The sequence below is a fragment of the Patiria miniata genome, unplaced genomic scaffold (genome assembly GCF_015706575.1).
Source record: "Patiria miniata isolate m_02_andy unplaced genomic scaffold, ASM1570657v1 HiC_scaffold_20, whole genome shotgun sequence".
NCBI classification, from domain to species: domain Eukaryota; kingdom Metazoa; phylum Echinodermata; class Asteroidea; order Valvatida; family Asterinidae; genus Patiria; species Patiria miniata.
In genome coordinates, this window is record NW_024037059.1 from 19,077,646 (window position 1) to 19,098,591 (window position 20,946).

General features: G+C 36.3%; 1 protein-coding gene across 1 annotated transcript; it reads left to right on the forward strand.

Moving 5' to 3' along the window:
* Nucleotides 1-1,570: 1,570 nt before the first annotated feature.
* Nucleotides 1,571-18,396, forward strand: LOC119727746 (START domain-containing protein 10-like). The gene is made up of 6 exons (XM_038199789.1): nucleotides 1,571-2,010; nucleotides 5,753-5,900; nucleotides 7,701-7,804; nucleotides 11,518-11,635; nucleotides 12,392-12,444; nucleotides 12,931-18,396. The coding sequence occupies exons 1-6, from the start codon at nucleotides 1,846-1,848 to the stop codon at nucleotides 13,153-13,155; spliced, it is 813 nt and encodes a 270-aa protein (XP_038055717.1). The 5' UTR covers nucleotides 1,571-1,845; the 3' UTR covers nucleotides 13,156-18,396.
* Nucleotides 18,397-20,946: the final 2,550 nt, after the last annotated feature.

Sequence of the window (20,946 nt, forward strand, 5' to 3'; positions counted from 1 at the left end):
CTGCCTATTTCGATCTTAAATTAGAGTGATTTTGATTCTAAATAGTCTGGTCCTCATTTTAATTTTGAGTTTGATATTAGGTTGGCATTAAATGAACTGAACTTGCTTGACGTACACAATGCCTAATGTTCTTTGTTATAAAAGTCATCGTGCCCGATACAAACACCCTACTCAGTGGCGTAGCACGGTCATTTTTATTGGGGGGTATTTTTTTTAAAGGGCACTTGCACATCCGTGCTGAAATGTAGACACGTTTTCCCCCCATAAAATCAAATAGTTGGGGAGGGGGGCAAAACCGACGATTATGCACACTATGTGCTTCTAAAGGAGATACATGCGCGAAATTTAAAAAAAGGCACCCGCAACGGCCGATGGCACCAAAAGGCCACCACATACTTTTAAAAAGGGTAGGGAGGGGGGTAAATACCCCCTTACCCCCCCCCCCCCCCCCCCCGGCTACGCCTATGCTACTGGCTGCAGATCATCGTCTTCGAAATTTGCCATTTAGCGCTACAAACACCATACCCTTTCCAGGCATGCAATGGACACTATTACTGATTGGTAATGGTAGGACCATTGCTCAAGCTCCATGGTAGTAGGACATCCCGAAACCCCCTCCCACCTCCTCCATCAGCGACCCGTTAATTTCGTGCATCTGCAGGGCGACCTCTAACGATGACACTCGCTAGCCAGCCACAGGGGGCGCCACTTACGCGACACGTACATCGCATCTTCCTTCCCTTTTTAAAATCTGACAGAATCAAATAATGATTCCCCAAAATATTTATTGCTTCGATGAGAAAAATAGTATGGAGTATAATTCGGTTGTGGTTTCATGCTGCTTACCCGCAAAACAAAAATGTAGATGTCAGACTTACAGTTCATTGACTAAATGAAGATACTTTTGAGACAATAATGACAAGTTCAAACAATTTTTTTTTCCACTCAAAATGCTGAGAGACGAAATTACTTATCGGAAGAGCAATATTTCTCATGGATGAGCGACTTATCTTTGATTTAAAAAAAATAATAATTCCCGTTTTTCAGGCGACCGGAAAGTGCGTGCATCATGTCACCCACAGATTTTTTTTATAATTTATTTGCAGCAGCTGGATATTGGCGAGTTTGTTTGAGCTTAAGAAAATTATGTCGAAAATGTGTACAATTAACTTTTTAAGTGGTAAGAAACAAATCAAGACTCAATTTATCTTGAGGGGTTTGCACTTTTGGAAGAATGAACTTACTCAGTCTACGAGGGAAAAAAATTGCATGAACATGTAGGTCGTGTCATTTATAAGTCCATCCATAAAAGTAAGACAAGTTTACTCCTTTTACTCAGAAAGGCACTGTACCCGAAGTACACACATCCCTGTTCTCTGAACTCGGAGAAAGCCGAGCATGACACTTGTTTTCTTTTTCTGGGTAAACTAGTTTTGTGGGGGCGCTATACCACAATAGTCAAGACAACATTTTGTTGTGTCTGGTATCCTCACTTCATATGAGAAAACACCCTAACTTCGTCTGCGTGACTGGCACCCGACTTATCATAATCCTTTCCGTGTATTGCATGCGTGCAACGTATACGTACAGATACTACACCTGTTATGACGTGTGTACGTGGGAGTCTCTCTGCCTTCTGGACTCTTCTTTTCTAGCGTTTCTGACGATAAATTAGGGGAAAATTATGCCGAATTCCTGAACCTCCACGAAGGGGAGTCGTTTACAATTCACCTGCCCACTGCTTAAATTTACTGAAATCGTTCATTGCGGAAAACACAGGCCTACGAATTGTTTTTGTGTCTGACAATTTCACCTGTTCAACCTGTTCACCACACGCGTGTTTCTATGGAGGAGAATGGAGTAGTGCGTGTTGCAGACGACGAGGATTTCAAGTCGTTTCGTCGGCTGGCTGATGGAGTAGAAGGATGGTCCAATAAATACGATAAAAACGGGATTAGAGTATGGCTGCAAAGCAAGTTCGATCCAGAGACGAGAATACGACTGATAAAGGTTTGTAGATCTTTGTTTGGAGTTATTCATTTATTTTAATTTGTTCAAGAAATTTCATCTTAGACAAGTTCTATGCTTCCATCAAGTTTATTCCTTAAAAAAAAAGGTAACTTCATCATTTGTTAAAAAAAAATGTGTAATTTACTTGTACCACTGATTTATGCATAGGCCTATTGCTTATTAGAATGCGCCATGAGCGTCTAAGTTGACGGATACCAGCGCTTTATAAGTTTTCATTATTATTATGATACAACATGTAGCCTTATTTTAAGTTATAATTTATACATGTATGTAAAACATGTAGTTCAAGTTCAAGGATCTTGTGTGATGCCACTTCCTGTCACTGACCTTAACGATAACCTAGCGGTGTGTGAAATCAAAACCCTCTGCCGTTTGGCTTCACATGTGCGTGTGTGGTGTTGTACAGTAGTTCTTCCGGTTGTTACCCAGTCAGTGGATAAAATTATTAGCAGTTCGCCACTTCCCGTCGAAGTGCATGTGTCAGGTTTATCTGCATGTAAATATTTATGTGTAATGGCCAAACTAGTGATAAATAGGTTAACTATTTTTTTTCATCAGTAAATGGTAGTTGTCTTGCAGCCCCAAGAAGAATGAAATTCAAAGTGATCACATGAAAAAACAAATATGAGGAAATTTTTTGGATGAGGTTTAATTATAACCCACGATTATTGCATAATTTTTTTGACAAATCTCTGGGCAAGATTGTGCTCAACCCAGGAGGCTCAAATTCTTAAGCAGGCTGCACTCAACAACTCCCCAAAGATTTAGCTCAGTGGCAACTATACACTTTCAGAAAACAAAAAAAACATGTGTACACTTTTTGGATCTGGTAACTTGATTCTAATGCTAAAGCATGTAAAAAAAAAGTATGCCTGCGGGCACACTTTTTTAAACCAACCTCAATTATTGTTTTCAACCAAATGATAACCATTTCAGGCGGAATAATTCAAAGGGTATTTGGTACTATCCAAGATTTTTCGCATTAAATCAGTAGGTCCGATTCCGCGTTTTTACCAATGTTCCTACACGTATGTGCCTTTAATTAATAGTCCAAAGGTATAGTCCATTCACAGCATCACTAGAAACTCCAATAACGGAAAAAACATCTGCACATGTACATGTAGGTGTACATGTACTTGACAGCAGGTGCAGCCGGTTCATGCCTGTAATCCTCATTTCCTCTCTAATCACTTTGAATTTAACTTACTGCAAGTAAGGCATTTTGAGGTATGGAAATTGTAAACGTTCAAGTCCCCAGAAACGCCTCCAGCAATTTCATCATCAAGGACGACCAAATAATCCTCCCATGGATGGGATGCCCAAATCTCATTTCCGGCATTTAGCGAATATATAACTCAATCCTTGGACGCACAAAACTTGCAAAATGTCACTCAGATGTTGTGCAATAATTGTAATATCATGTTGGATGTCATGTGTTTTCTTCATATAGATTCAGATGCAAAGAGTGCAATTTTCTGAAGCATTTAATTTTAAAAGGAAGAAAATGGAAGAAGATAATGTTTATTACATGGAATATATAGATGGACATCAATGGAAAATCCTTGTCAAAAAAATCTTTTAAAAACCCAGAAAGTTTCCACTTTTAAGTTTTATGATTCCATAAAATCATAGAATAAGATTAATTTTACAAAAAACTCAAAGTACGGTAAGCTGTGGCAACACATATGTGTGCACCCACTCTCAAATTTGTATCCTTGTGTAGACATTTCTTTGTTCTCGTGTAGTAGCCTAAAGTTTTCAATTTTGAAAGTGAAGTTTCAAAATGCTCTTATTTTAACCAGAATTAATTTCCTTGGCTGAAATTCGGACTTAATATTCCTTTTCTAAAACTCTTCCATTTGCGACTCAACCCACCTTGGAAATTCCTTGTTTTTGAGTAAAATCCATATGTATCTATTTCGTGGAAACCTTGTGGAGACCTACATGTATTCATCTATAGAAAGTGCCTTGTGGAGACCTTTACAATGTTTTGTTCCCTATTGTGTGCGTGTCTCCACAAGGATACAAATTTGAGCACACTTCTATTAAAATGTGCAATAATTTACACATAAATTACAATTTCAAGGGCAGTAGTGTAAGCATGTTCATTCATGTGGCAACATACAGTGTATGTAATTTTATCTGCGTGCATGTATGTGTACACTGCTATTAAAATTTGCAATAATTATACTCCTCAATTACAATTTCAAGGACAGCAGTGTAGGCATACATGTTCATTCATCCTTAAACTACGCCAAGTTCATGAACTTTATTGTAATCACAAAGATCTGCCCCATTGTGTGAATGCCATTGTCTGACATTTCAAAACAGGCTTTTCAGACACTTTCTATAAAAACATTCTTTCAAGTGATGTTTCCATAGTTCTATCCCATTTGCCGTGGGTCATTTATTCTGCCTGTAGAATTTTGACAAGCAGTGATATATTTTGTTAAATTTATACCAACACCCAAAAAAGAATAAAAAAGAAAGGAATTCTTGACTGCCAATAACTTGAGGGGCAATTCCATGCAAAAGTTGACACTGATAAAAAGTGGCAAATGTATGAATTCTTGAATGTATGAAATGTATGAAAACTACAAGTATTGCAACCTCTAATGCGGTATCAAATTAAAGGGGACAAGAACTTTCAGTACAATGAAACATGGTCAAATGTTTTTTGGGTTTTTTTTTTTTTGGTGTGAAAAGAACCTGTTTTTTTTTAGGGCTTAAAGTTTTGTTTTGTTTGTAGTCATTTTGGCATCATATTTTCACACGAGCAAAATTCACTCCAATTTACCCTGTTTAACTTCATAGAATAATAGCACAGAGTAGACAGAATACCCCTTTAAACGTTAAATGTGAATTACCTTGAAGTTGCCCAGCAATACATTTACATAAAGCAAATAAGTGTATAAGTATTCATGTGTTCATTGAATGCTTCAAAATATAAAATACCGATATCTATATATACCGTTAGTTAAATTAAATAAAAAAAGTTCATTTATCAAGTACATGTAATTGCAATATTTTGTGTGCAACCACTCCGTTTAACCAAATGCACAACCCAAGAATACATGAATATACATGTAGATATTTTTGGTACTTGGTACAATATTTCTTCCTGCCTGGTACCAGCACACTGTAATGTGCTGCATTCTTCGCACCAAACATTTAGCCTTCACAATCAGATTATGGATTTTTCGCTCAGCTTTTTCCTGTGACAAAAGTCGGCCTAGCGCGAATCTTTGTAGGTTTCTATTGACATAACACACAGACTCTATGAGCGGTGATGAGTACATAAAAATTAAATATTAAACATGTGGCCTATACAATCCCTCTTTAAACAGCCAACATGCAGAAATTACACTCGACGTGACGTATATTCTATTGACTAGATTTACACGAACATTATTTATGTGCGTATGTAATTACATTTGGTTTATAGACATGTTGTTTCTGCACACTACAACATTATTTTGTAACGTAATGAATTTTTGATTAAAATTACTTACATGTAATACATGTCCTTTGTTTTCCTTCGACTTACATACATGTACATGTAGCAATTACGTTTAAAATTATAATTCGTTGTTAGTTTCAGGGATGGTTTAAAGTACATATTTATTTGGCCTTATTACGTACTCAAAAACTGTGTTGTAAATATGTTATTAAACGGTTTTTCAGTTCATTCTGTTCACGTTGTTCCGTTTTTCGACCGCAGGTTCACAAAATGTTACATGACGTTAGTGCGGCAACAACATACGATGTGCTTCATGACGCCGCTTACAGGAAAAAATGGGACCGCACGATGGTGGAAGGTTTTGAGCTGTGCAAAGTCAACTGGACAAATGATATTAGCTATTATCAAAGTGAGTGTCTATTTTTACACACATGCTGATAAAGGGCCCTTTGTATTTCGTCTTTGCTGTTTACCATGTTGGCTGTGTTGCTCTTTCACGGACTGATCCGTGTGTGTTCAAAAGTTGGTACTTTTGGAATACCTTCCGCCATCACCAATGATCTTTTCGAAAACAGTTAAGAAAAAAAGTCAAACGGTAACAAAAAATTCCCCTTCATTGTGTGCATGTTCACCTCCAAAACAGTTATATTGCAAAGCTCAGTCACCATTAGTAAAAACAATTGAACCATTTCCACCTAATACCATAAAATATTAGTCATTTGTTTCAGAGTCACTTGCACAAAGTAAATTTGACAATCGCTTTCAGCTCAAACCACCTTACCCGGCCTTCAGATACAGTGACCAGCGATGCGCATATCCTAAATGTATTAATGCAGATGTTTCAGGGATCATTTGTCATTCAGAAATTCAGAAATGAACAGGTTGTGCACTTTATTATCAGAGTCATTGTAACCTTACATCAAATGTGTGTGCAAACCAGTAAGCCAGGCAAATGATATGCGGAGTGCCAGCAAAAGTGAAGAGTTGCCTCTTTCTTTGGTATGATGACAATAAACTCTGACCCCCTTGGCCCTTTTCAATCCTCAATCCTCCAAAAAATGTTGCACGATGAAGGATACCCACTGCCTCAATTCCTTCAAAATCAGCCCTTTCACTCAGTAATGCATTCAGCCTCAATCCTCTAAAATCCTCACAAACTGCCGGGAGGACTTTGGAGGATTGAGAAAAGTTTTGCTAGGAACCATCCTCAATCCTCCAAAATCCTAAAAAAAATGTTGCACTTAGATACATATGCATGTTCAGATGAAGGATACCCACTGCCTCAATTCCTTCAAAATCAGCCCTTTCACTCAGTAATGCATTCAGCCTCAATCCTCCAAAATCCTCACAAACTGCCCGGAGGACTTTGGAGGATTGAGGAAAGTTTTGCTAGGAACCATCCTCAATCCTACAAAATCCTAAAAAAAAAAATGTTGCTCTTACACGTACATGCATGTTCAGATGAAGGATACCCACTGCCTAAATTCCTTCAAAATCAGCCCTTTCACTCAGTAATGCATTCAGCCTCAATCCTCCAATATCCTCACAAACTGCCCCGGAGGACTTTGGAGGAATTAAGGAAAGTTAGGGTTACTACAAAATATATTTATTTCATTATACAACTACTTGATAAGTGATTCCAACTATAAGATTCGATAACATGGAAATGAAACACGTCTGTTGTTTCTTGAGATGCGTGTACGTTATTTCCTTCATCAAATGTAAAAGGAAACCTGGGCCATTGACCGGACTGATCAGGTCAAGGAACTTTGAAGTTCTACACAGAATATTTTGTATCGTTTCGTTAATAATGAAACCAATCGTCCCTGAAAAGTGCCCAACCCAGCCAGACAACGTAGGTCACGAGACACCCACGGAGAGAAATGATGAAGCTGTTTTCAATTTGAGAGGTGGGAAGAAAACTGAAACTAAAAAAAAGGGAGAAGACTTGCTGAATTAGTTACGTTTTTGAAACCCTATCAACATGGAATCCCGCTTGGCCTCGAAAGCGAGTCGCAGATTTTGAAGGCAAGGAAAGAACATGCGTCAAACTAATTCGCTGCAAATAATGCCAACCTGTTATAAATTATCGCCCTTTAACCATGACTTGAAGACTAAAATCAAAATCTAGATCAAAAGTCACCTCAAATTGTACGAGTGTTTCAAATTAGGATTCACTTTTCTTTTTATGTTCCTCGTCTTCTTTCAGTGAAGTGTCCGCCACCCTTGAGGAACAGAGACTTTGTGATGCAGAGAACGTGGTTGGACACGGGCACCGAGTACATTATCTTCAATCATTCAGTATACCACAAGGTACAACTTGTTTCCTCTTTTATTTTTCCCCCTGAGAGAACAAGCTTCTTGCTTTCCTTAATCCGCAAGATCCTTCAAATATAAAGGATTCAGCTAGGAGGATCCCAGTCCTTTATTATGACACCTTGGGTTGGAGGCCCCTTAAAAGTACGGACAAGGAATGTGCCATTATGTTCTTGCACAGTGGTTGATGATAGTCCTTTTAGCTTTGCAGGTACCTCAAAGGGCGTTCTTTGTTATTTTAATGTAGTTACAATACATTTCAATTATATGTGCTGACATGCAGCCTCATACTGAATTGATGGTAAATGGAGCAAATGCCCGCTACTAGGCAACATTGAATGAATGTTCAGAATGCTACATATAGACAATTATCATGTTGTGGCCATCTTGATTTTTTTCCCATTCAAATCAACGTGACCAAAGCGAGACTGGAAGGAAAATAGTCTGGTTCATTTTTGCACAAAAAACCATCATGCAGTACTGTTATTGGATGATACAGGGAACATGACTGAAATGGTGGCTGCATGATAAAGGTCTATCGTGGGCAGTTGAGTAACTGAAAGGTCAAAGTAGCATTTATTTGGTGGGGTGCCGGTAACTTATTTAATGACTTTCTTTTTCTGTTGATGAGTTGAAATTGTGTCGTCATACAATCTGGGCAAACCAACAAAATAACTGTGCAACAAAATATTCAAAAGATAGACAGTTTACACCGTGATCATTGGAAGTTCTTTGAATCGACCTTAGTTGGTTTTTCAGATTATATTTTGGTCATCAGTAATTCAGTTTGCCTGCTGGCGGAAACAGATTGTTAAAAATCATCAAAACTGGTAGGGAATGATTAAACCGAGGATTTAAACATACATGTTGACAGGCACGTACATGCACTTCATCCGATAAAGTCCGGGGCAAGCCCAGACTGACCTTTGGACTTGTGCATCCAAAGATCATTCAAACACCAAGTTATTATCAAACCAGTGTATCGGCCTCATCATTAAATTATATGCAGTCAGGCCCAGCATTATTAATACCACCTACGTCATATGTATAATCCTATATATAAGCAATATGTCCAATGCCGAATTGCAAATAAATGTCCGTATGATGGTGGTCCATTATGCATTGAATACACCGCAATTTATTGAAGGGCCATTGAACCAATCCTGATAAGTGATCGACCATACTAATACTAGCTCCATGTACAATCTGTCTTCCACTGTCCCAGTATTTGATTTAGGGGTTACGCTAACACTTTTTGTCGTGAAACGGAGCAACTGAGTTTTTTTTTAAAGCTATCCCTTCGAGATAAATATTGTGCAGAGGTATTTTTATCAGCGGGAGTGTCTTTTCCCGAAATTTCTTGACAACAAACACAGTTTTTACGGACTAAGGTTTTACAGGGATTTTTTTTATTTTTAATTTTTTTTGGCCATATATGCCTGAAGGCCAAAACCTAATTTGATTTACATCACCCCGATGCAAAAAAATTCCATCTTATGCATATATGCTTGGTTAGTTAAGAACAGGCTGCTATTTTTTCTTTCATAAATTTTATTTATTCTCCATCATCATGGAGAAAATATTACGCGGTATTTCATAACCTGGGAGGCGTGTGGCTGTGTGTAGAAAAATATACATTGTACACACATAGACTTGTTAAGACCCACGTAGCCTTGTTGAAAGCTAATCCTTTCTGATGCACACTAAATTAGCACAATACTCATGCGTCAATGAATGTGCACCATAGTGACTTTAGAAAAATAAGAAATGAATAAATCTGTTATTTTTGGCCTTTTGTTTATTTTTGGAAATGATTTTATATACAGAAGAGTAGATGCTTCAAAACTGAAGTGGCTCAAAAAAAGTAAGCTTAACATTTAGACATTACAATGTATGTATTGTAATGTACCTTAAAATACAAAACATGCATACTTGTACAATGTACATGTACAGTATGTACAGCATGTACATGTAAGTGAACTCGGTACATGTGGACCTAAATTGCACATGTACATGTGTTGCAAGGTTTTGGAAAAAAAAGTTTGCAAATTAACAAGAATTCGAATTATAAGTTAGTACAAATCATTTTTTTCTATACTATATCCTTCCATATGTTTGCACCAAGAATGAAAAAAGGATTTCCAAAAAAATACCCAGACATCCCCTCCGGCCAAATACACAGTATTGTGAGATATGGATGTACAATGGCAACAATGTCCCACTGTCTGCCCTTGTGTGTTAGTCCTTCCAACGCAATTTAGACATGGGAGAAGAATTGCCTTCCCATAATTGCATATGCTGAGTGGGACGTTAAAGGCTTATCCATGGAACTTTTTATATTGCAAACAATGCAATTCTGGGAAAATGAGCGACCTTACAAACAATTCAGTGGTGTAGTGCAGGCATACACCTGTACACGGTTGATATAATTGAGTGATTTTTGTGACCTTTTGGGAAGCGGACTGGGTATTAATTGAAGTGGGTGGATGGGTAAAGCCTATGGGATTGATGCTGCCCACTTTTTTTTCCAGTGATAGGAGCCGTAGGAGGTCAATAACTAAATGCTCCATTTCTGTCACTATTAATTTTCTTGAAGTATTCTCTTCTTTCCTACGAAGTTCCATTGAAGCACTTTTTTCCAATTCTGATGAACTCTATACAATTTCCATATGGGTCAATCTGTAAATTTGGGGTCCATTTTTTTTCTGTCTCTGTTACATCTGACATAGATATCTCTGATTTTGTCATTCTAGATGCACTCTTTAATGAGAAGAAACACAATAAAGGGGACCACTTTGCATCCGTCACGTTAGCAGTTTTTCCAATGGTTGTGATTTTTTTTACAGTACCTGAAACCACCTAAAAAGTTTTGAAATGTGAATGGACATGTAAGCTTATAATACATGTAATATGTGTTGAATCATTTCTTTCCTTCTTTTTTAATTTTTAAAACACCTTCAAATTGCCATCAAGAATGGACGGAAAAGGTTACCTAAGTTTTCCGTCCACTATTTGATGGAAATTTTAGGAAAATGTCAAAAAGCAATATAAATAATCAACTAAAATCATCTTTAGCGAAAGGCTGCATGTCCATTCATGTGTTGAAATTCTTCTTTGGCGGTTTCAGGTATTTAACAAAAAAATCACAACCATTGGAAAAACTGCTAACACGATGGCAGCAAAGTAGCCCCCTGTACTGTGTTTCTTGTCTAATATATATTCTTCCTCCAAGAGTGATTATGTGAAACAAATGACCAAGTCAACATATAAGAAATAGTTTGAAGCTATTTTTAAATGACATTTGATTGGCAGAATTACAAAGTTCAGAGATAACGGGGACAGGGAAAAAAATGTCACACTTTGGACCCTTGGTTTATGAGTGGCCCTTATTGGAACAAATATAACATTGAAAAGCCCATTTTAAAATACATAATTTATCTTCGGTTGAATTTCCTTAAAGATGAGTTCCCCGTGTTTATTTTAGAGTTTCACCTCGAATTTTGTTTTGTTTTGTTCAATTGCTATTTCCTAGCAATATAAAAGTTATTCACTTTTGACCGGACTTGTGACTGGACTTGTGACTGGACTTGAGACTGGACTTGTGACTGGACTTGTGAAAAGACTAGTGGTGGACACGACTACAAAACAGGCCCCTCAACCAAAAATAAATCACCTTGTGTTCACAGAAGTTAATATTTGTTTATTTTCAGAAAATTCCACCCAAGAAAGGCGTCATCAGGGGTTACTCCTACCTGACGGGATACCTCGTAAGACCCAAAGGATCCAATGCCTGTGAGATTACTTACGTAACAAAATCAGATCCCAAAGGTAAGATCAGGCCGAAATTATTGTATCCTTAATTTTTATATGAATGTTTGACTTAGTGACAGTTACGTTTATTTTGAATAATAATGTGACTCTCCAGCACACCAAAACACCCAATTTTTCAGATGCAGCCTATAATATTGCTGAAAATCGAGAACTGAAAATGCCTATAACTGCATCAGATTTTGCCAGATTCCCATATCCTGTACAATGTTGGAAAGCTTATTCCATTTCCTTTCCAATGAGCACAAAATCCAAGTTTTAAAAATTCGGTCCAAATATGTTACAATGTATCAGTGTCATTATTTATCAAAAAGCTCTTGATGCTGGTATCTAGCTGAACAGTGAAAAAAAAGTATCACTAAGAACATTTGTCAAAAATAATAATCATGTGCTGGAGGTCTCCTAATACACGTACACCGACTGATATTAACTTTCACACTAAGCCAACAAAAACAAGAATGGTTTAATTTATTAACATTATTATTTGCTTATCCTTGGCTGTGTACAACATGTCTTAATGTCTTGTCGACCACAACGGCTCTCATTCCTCAACTGTCATTGTTTCTGTTTCATCTTTTACAAAATGAAATTTCCTCACGTGTTATGATGTGAATAATTCCCAAGGTAACTTTGTGTGATATTTGTCCACAATTGCCAATGCAGAATGTACAGGGCCTCACATGACAGATGTAACGTCTGTTTATCACTTTGAGTTTCTAGAATATTGATTATTATTGTTTTTGTTTTTTGGGGCAGGTTCCATCCCATCATGGATGATCAACAAATTAGCTCACATTTTTGCTCCAAAGGTAGGTACCGTCTGAAGTAAAATTGCAGTGATCTTCCATCGTCATATTTGAGAAGGAAATTGGCCAAAATACCAATAACAGTGATTCGACAAAAGAATTGTAGATCGGATATATTAAAACCACTTGATATTTTACAGAAACCGTTGTGACAAAAGCTACCTACTGCAATCGATTGTGAGGTGTTGCCTGCACTAAGGATGCTCTTCCAGGGCTACATTTGTTCAGACAAATATGATAAATGGTTGGGAAATGTGCAGTGTCTGATAGCAATTTCACTCTCTGAAATCATAAAAAAAATAAGTATTATGTTATGATAGGTTTTGATCAGATCCTTTCATCAATACTGGTTAGTTGATTCAGGTGAACAAACCTTCTCTTAAAGTCTGTTTCACTTTCCATGTGTGATAAAATTGCATCCAATGTTGGTTACAAATTTTAATCATGATGTACATGTAATAGTTATATCGTCTGTTCGCATTATGACAGGTCGTGGACAGACTACACCAGGCGTGTCGAGACTACCCCAAATGGAAGAGCAAGCACGACCCCCGCTACAAGCCCTGGCTGTACCCGGAGCAGATGTCCCTCCCCCCGCTGGACCCTAGTGACCTGTTGAGCAAAGAGGAGTGCATTTCGGACAATTCGCTGGACGAGAGCGACATCAAGGAGGAGGATTTTAAAGACAGCGACTTGCAAGATGAAGACTTTTGATGCAAGTCAAGGCAAAATTTTTATCTGATCCAGGTGTCCAAAATTGAACCAAAAAGAGAGATAAAGTGAGCGTCTTCAACTTAGTTCGATATTTTTATACTTAAAGTAACTGATTGTCCTGTAGGTGTTTGATAATTTTGCGAGTGCGCTGAAGGTGAGGGTTGATTAAATTATTTTTTGGCCAATTTTAAAAGGCTTCCAATCTGAAGATATGAAAATATGCTCATTTTTGGTTACATGTAGGTGTGAAGTAATCTTTAGCAGCATGCGTTAAACATGTATCTGATACACAGATTCGGTGGCTACAAATGTACGTCTTCTCCCATTCATCAGCACCTTTTTTGTTAATTTTTTTTTTTATTTACTCCTCACAAAACACGCAATAGCTTACGGACATGCAATATTATATTCATCTACATAAACACCTACGTTTATTGCCTTTAAAACGGTGGTGTTTTCTACAATGTACGTCGACACACCTAACTTTGTTTTCACTACAAATTTACTTATTGTGACTGATCTTGCAACTGTGAACTGATACTCGAAAAAGTTCTTAAGAAATGATGCAAGAAGTATGTCTTCAGACTAGTTTAGATTTCATCGGAGATATTCACTCAATGATGAACTCCATAGAAGTTCAGCATGCGCATGTAGTTTGACGAGTTGAACCTATTGAGTTGGAGGAATTCAGTACAATAATAAGGTATAGTGGGAGGATCTGAATATTGCTACTTGGTGCTCCTGAATTTAATTCATTTTTTCTAGTACTAGTTGCTTCCTCTTATTCTTGTGAATGTTTCAAGGGAAAATAAGTTAGGGAGATTTTTTTTTATCGCTGGTATTTTTGCAAATATAAAACGACTGTGGGACAAGGCATTCACGTGTAAGCAGATGTGACATTTTTAAGAAAAGAAGATTCACAATTTTCTGTATATTTTAGAAATATGAAATTTCAAGATGCAAGAAAAGAATCAGCTTTTTTGAAGGTCAATGTTTATATGTATATATTTGCATACACACAAGTACTTCTTCAGTAAAAGCTCAAGATAGCTACTCTGAATACAACAAGCATAATATGCACCATGAAACCATTTTTGACCGACTTGCTGCCAAAAAGAACCTCTAAGTCAGATTGCGTGTACATTCCTTGAACGCATATTAAGGCGACATTGAAATTCCAAATAAAAGATTTTTTTTTTCAACCAGATAAGGTTTTAAAGAATCAGAGGAGTAAACAGATTGTTTACTGTTGTAGAGCTCAGTAAGTCAATTTTCCACTGCTTATAAACGACCTTTCTGTGGTAAATCCACATTAAAGGTTCATAAAATCCAAGAACTTGAGACAATACCTCGTGTTAAGTGAAACAATTCTTTGTTCTGCTATGTGTACTTTGATAGCAAGAGCACAGTACTTATGTAGACATTATTCCTTAAATGGAATCATTCCTTTAAAAATAGGATTTTGTTCATAAATACAAGTCACTTAGTGTATTTTTTTGACGGTGTACCATGAAGAGTATTTGAAAAGGAAATACACCAACTCTTTGAAACAGAGATTTAATAAGGCGTTCATTCCAATATTTTACAGATCTATTTTATAATAGGTCCAAGATGATACGTAATATAAAATATCACATGCTCACTTTTACTGACTAATTACAAACAAACAAAAATTGAAGAAAAAAAAAGTCTTGACCAAGTATTAGGGTAATTTTGGTGTTTTTTTTTTTTTTTTTTTGCTTTCAGGTAAATATACCCAAAACTGTTATGGGAATCAACCATGATCGATCAGATTAAATGATAATTTTCGCATAACATTATCAATTTAGAGAATGCAAAAGCATAGAGACGATTTGATTCAAACTTAATTTCAAGTGTCCTTCAAACAATGTTGAATATTGGAGTATAAACAAGTTGAGCAATAACACGACTTATTTATTTAAATGCAGAAAGTATTTTTTTTAAACAGGTTTACGAGAGAGATTGTATTTAGTTGCACCATAAGAACAAAGGGAATTCAGTAGACAATGACAAACATCACAATGAAACTGCAGTACATGACATCATGTGATTTCTCTGCGTTTGCTTTCTAATGAAGTTGGAACATACTCAAACAATTTGTTTTTTCACTTTTCATTTTTTTCCTGTAAGTATATTACATGTATTTACATATTTCTAAATTTAATGTGCACAATTCACCCACAATGTCAATCTTACCCCTTACAGAATTTGAATATGCTCTAAAATTTGAAAATTGCTGTAAAAATACTGTCAAGAATCCCATCTCGATTATGATGGAGGCGTTTCAGTTATAATTGTTATATTTACTTGAATTAGCTGATGTTTCATTTGCAGAATAAACCAATGCTATAAAAAAAAGTTGCTTTCAAAATTTGAAAAGTATAGCTTTGCAGGCTCCAAGGCATTGTGGAACATTGACAATTATATTATGTAGCAGAGTTGACAAGTATATTCCTTTTTCTTTTTTATTTCCCTGCAGTACTGTTTCATTTTTTTAAATAAAATAAACTTCAAAGATAAAATAAACTTCAACAAAGATAATTTCAAGACAACACCAAATGACATTCATTTGTAGTCTAACGTAATTGTTTTCAGGTTTTTTAAATTAATGTACAAGAAGCTTTTTACTTTTGAATCTGATTGTTCATTCACCACTTCAACCTCAATATGTACACGTATAATTATATTGTTGAATATTAATGGATTCAGGCAAGATCTGTGTAGTGATTTATAGTGCAGTCAAGGGACCAACACATTATCTCATTCCATCAAATATTATATCCTTCCTTATTTAAAAAGCATCTGCATTGTTGAAATATAGCATGGACAATCGGAAACATCTGGATTTATTCTGTGTGTTGTACTTACAAAAAACATTGATCTTTTATGTTGGTAAGAGGAGAGACCACTGCCAAAAAAATTGACTTTGTGTGGGGCTGTGATTGACTACTTCATTTGTTTTTAACAGAAAATGTCTATTTGTTTCTAACCAAAAAAAAAGAAAAAAAAGAAAAAGGTCCCGCATAGGGTCGAAACGTTAAGCCCTCTAATTTTGTTGATTTGTATATTTCAGGTCAATACAGTCAATTAGCATTTTGAAGCAACTTTAGTCGTTTTCATTTTCAATAAAATGTCTTAATTTGCATCCGTAAAATGTGCTTTTGCAATAGCGAACAGGGTCCTAATTGTACAAAAAAAAACATGTTTCAATTGTATAATCCAAATCGTAAATTTCTCTCTATATTTTTTAGACCCTAGCAGCTGTTCGATCATATAGCTTTCTGATATTTGGTGTTTCAGTTAATTAGTCCGTTGTGCATAGGATGGCTGATTGGCTGTACAAAAAACTAATTTGCGGTATTTTGACCCAACTAGGAAATTGCCAATTTTGTTAACACCTATAAAAATGCAACCTAACTCACAATGTTATGACATGTAATACAAGGCAATTACGTATCAATGACATCAATATACAATAGATGAAATGATAGTCACTGATGAGAAAGCCAGTTGTCTCAATACAGGGCAATATTCAGTAATTTTAAACGTCAGCCTAAGCGCTTGGCAGCGCATATCCAATCATCAATTTGGCAAAGAAGCTTACGATGCACGGTCATAAGCAATCATCCATTGTAGATCATGTTTATGTGTGGATATTAAAGACGCATGTAGGAATATATTATGCACATGTTGCTTGGTACACAAATTATGTTTTATTGGAGCGGGGTTTGAACCTACGACCTCCGGATTGCCGTTCTGGTGCTCTACCAACTGAGCTATCCAGCCCTATGTTGGTGGTTCCCTAATTTGTCAATGTCTTTGTTCAAGGGGCGCTAGTCAGAAGCACCTAATCAGTTTCTCTTTGCGATTTACAATGTTTTGAAAATTATGTTTAAATACCTATTTCTGATGTGTTTGTACATGTAATACACAATAGCTTTTCAATTTTAGGCAATTCAGCACTTGAATAACAGGTCTTCAATCTCTCAGCATGAACATGTTTGAGTAATTTATATTGCAAATGACTTTGACTAATACGAAATGTGTTGACCAAATGTCAATGTGTTAACTCTTCATGAATTAACGTTTCCATTTAATAGTTTCTACTGGGCCTCTAAATTTGACTTTCTTTGTTGGTATTTCAATATATATTTCAGTGCGGTGAACTTGAAAATAATGGTTAACTGTCCAGGGTGTTCTGATTTTGAACTAATCTTGTTTTATTCGGGAGATAGGTGCTCTTTAATTTTTGATAATTAATCTTAGACATGTAGCAGGGTTAAATTGTAAACTTAATTCGGCAGATGATTACTGGACTAATTTTCACTTTATATGCTGTACAACTTAACCATCCTTCATTTGCACGTACTAACTGTTCTTTCTGTTGCAATTACACTTTGCATTTATAGTGCCATATGCTGCTGTAATAATTAGCATACCAATTCTCTTGGATTTACGTTGCAGTAAAATATTGTTTCTGTGCCTTCTGAACTCAAGGCCTTGATTTCCATATAGGTGTAAATTACGTGTAGTTATCAAGAAAAAAAGTGTAGATAATTTACTATATTTATGAGCAATGTGGTCTTGTAAATAAAGTGAACCATGATGGACTGTGAGTCTGTGACGTGGTAGGCTTAATTCAAGGCTAATCCATTCAAATTACTTGGAATTATGTGTGTGCATATGGCAAACTCCACGTACACATCACCATAACAACTGGTTTTTTTTTAAATTTTAATAACAAGGTTATCCTTATTTAGTTTTGATGTTTTACTGTGTGAAGCCATTGTGCTATCAAATACGTGGTTGAAATATTTTCGTGATCGCAAAAAGATTGAGATTTTATGAATTTCATTGGGGAAAAAAATGAAGAAATGAATTATGAAGTGCCTGACAAAATCTATTCATGAAAATAATAAAGTATTTTGTTAGGCGTTGAGTAAATAACATGACAATATAGTAATATAGTAATCTATGTATAGCACAAAATCGCCACAACGTATTCATTAAATCAACAGAAATGTAAACTCAACCAAAATTCAAGCAATAACTGTAATTCACAGAAGGGAAGTAATAGTACATCATGGTTCACTGTATTGATTTTGGTCTCCACTTTCTATTATGCAAATTCAAATTTCCGTCATCTATTCTCCAAAAGTGTTAGACTTTGTATATAATGATGAATGAAAGAATAAAAAATTTATCAAGTTTTGCAACAAATCCATGGTCATGTTATTTTTGTGAAGAGCGTGTTACAGAATGAAGCGTTTGAGACATTGGTCATGGTACAGCATATTTGTTTGTTTTGAAAAGCATTGATTTCCATGTTACATGAAAAGTATGATTGTGATATTGATTCTGTCTGTGTTTGTCACAAAGAATTTATGAAATATAATCAGGGATAATTCTTTTTTGAGTTTCCAGGAGAAAGCATCAGAGTTGTGTGAATGCTCCAGGAAAAACAACGTTTATGACCCGAAGGCCACCTTTTGTGAAACATTCTACTCTAGCCTTGTTAATCCTCATATCCACCGTTAAACAGTATCCGTGCAATTAATGAAATCAAGTGCAAGGCTAATGCCAGACTGTTGTCCCAATGCTCCAAGCATCTACCTACGTCATCCGCTCGGCAGAATGACGTCACGTTCGCACCTTGCCTCGACAGCTTACCTTGTTTTCAAAACACCTTCCCCTGTTTTTAATTTGCGGGCGATTGCTATTTTGGGAGGCAGGGTTGCCACCGTGGGACATCAGCACAATGTTCCGGATGAGTTATTTTTAGCTGCAGAGGTTATTGTCTCCTTGAGATAATTGAGTATCCTTGTATTATATCTCCATGCACTTTGCAGCATGGAGTGGCTATTAATTGTTTTCTTGGACAATTATATACAAAAAACCTCTTTCATCCAATATCCTTTATGGACATTTTATATAGCCTTATAGGATAACCGTTTATCCATATCTGTGAATTGAAGGTATATCGTTTGTCTTTCTCAAATGCATAGAAATTGATAAGAAAGCTCCATTACCAATTCTAGCAAATCATAATTATGATTTATGTGCAACAATTTTCCTATGTGGTTAAATGTTCTCAGAACTGTTTTTTTTTCTTTAGATGAGGCATAAGTCTGACAAGTACATTTTATATCATATTCTCCTGGCACAGCTCAATGCAGTTTAAAATTCTGCCTGCAGTGAGGCACGAAAAACAAGTCGTGAAACCTAAAGGAATTCATGTAAAGTCTTTATTTTTATAGCAATTAATTAAAAAAACTTTCATTTGACCATTTGACCAATGCCATTGAGGACAATTTACAGTACCTTTAAACAAGGTCTTATGAGCAGTTCCTTACCAGGGTTTCAAGTTTGTCTTGTATTTTAGTCAAATTTACGAAAGCTATTTCCAATTATTAATCAGTGAGCATCCGATTGTGCATTTCAAAATAGTCCTGACAGTGTCTATGAAAGATGACATAAAAATCATGTATTGTTTGATGCAACATTAGCAAGCCCCTCCCTTTTGAATGTCCTTGAAAAATCGGGCGGCGGCCATAGGGCATGGCATCCGACACAAATGAAATGGCACCTCTACTCTGTTACCCTTTCAACAACTGTCACAAAACACACGGCAGTGTCGCGCACACGTGGGAACACACTCAGTCCCATGCCAGAATCAATAGGTTCGCAGTTTGGAGTAATAAAATGAGATACCTCATTTGCATAATTGATTTGTAGCCAGGCTGTCCAATCGTAACCTGATACACCGGCCCAGCTGTTCCCGTGCTCTCAAGTAAACTCTGAACATCTGTGAATCAGATATTAATGTTCTAGTTCTCACCGGAAAATGTGTATTGTATTTGTAGGTGTGTAATATTCCTTCATGATAAGGGCTACCATACTAGCATTTCCTCACATAAAATTATGCCTCTTAGTTGTTATTTAATTGGGTGTTCTGATGTGCATTACAAAAGTCACTTATCCACAGTGAATAAGAGAAGCAAGATAAATATTTTCTTGATGATCATTCAACTTCCCGCAAGTGGCGCTGAAAAAAATGTGGACAAAATTAATTGCCAAATAAAGAAAGTGAAAGTGAATGCAACTTAAAATAGGAAATCTTAAAAGCAAAGATAGAGAGTAAACAGAATCAAAGCTCTTATTATTTGGGGAGCAAAACAGAAATTGAAACCATATAATAGAGAGGATGCGTTGTTGCACAAACTTGAGTTTGAAGGTTGAGTGAATGACAACAAACAAGTGATTTATTCAGAATGACAGCCACTTAAGAATCTGCGAGTGAGCAGGCTTTCAATCGGCACAAGTGCCTTGTCCAAATGTCCTCGGCATTTTTAACATGTTGTCATCCTTGTTTTTGAGTTGTGATAGATGTTCATATTTTCTCTGTTCTTTGATTCATCTTCCTAGTGGCCTTGCTCATAATATCACTGACTCCACACCAAGTGGATCGAATCATTGTGCTTTTGCCCACTGTCTTCTTATCATCACCATGGCTACCAGAAACATAAATCAGGGATGCACTGACCCAACACTTGAGGCATGTTGCTTCCACGGCATACCCCTTCAGAATTTGAAGAAGAAAACAAGTGCTTTGTATATTTGTGACGTGGTATGTCAAAGTCAGGCACATTTGGACAAGACATCCGTTTTGAGTTATTGCAATGGTCAAATATAGAGCTTGCTCTTCCAAAATCCGCTTTGTTTTTGAAATAGGATATTCCAAAGTGAAGTTAATAAATTTTGAAATTGGAC

Excerpts from the sequence above, each read along its gene's own strand:
- LOC119727746 (XM_038199789.1), top strand. The coding sequence starts at position 1,846 with ATGGAGGAGAATGGAGTAGTGCGTGTTGCAGACGACGAGGATTTCAAG. Across the intron at positions 5,901-7,700 it reads TGATATTAGCTATTATCAAA|TGAAGTGTCCGCCACCCTTG; the intron begins GTGAGTGTCTAT and ends GTCTTCTTTCAG. Across the intron at positions 12,445-12,930 it reads CTCACATTTTTGCTCCAAAG|GTCGTGGACAGACTACACCA; the intron begins GTAGGTACCGTC and ends GCATTATGACAG.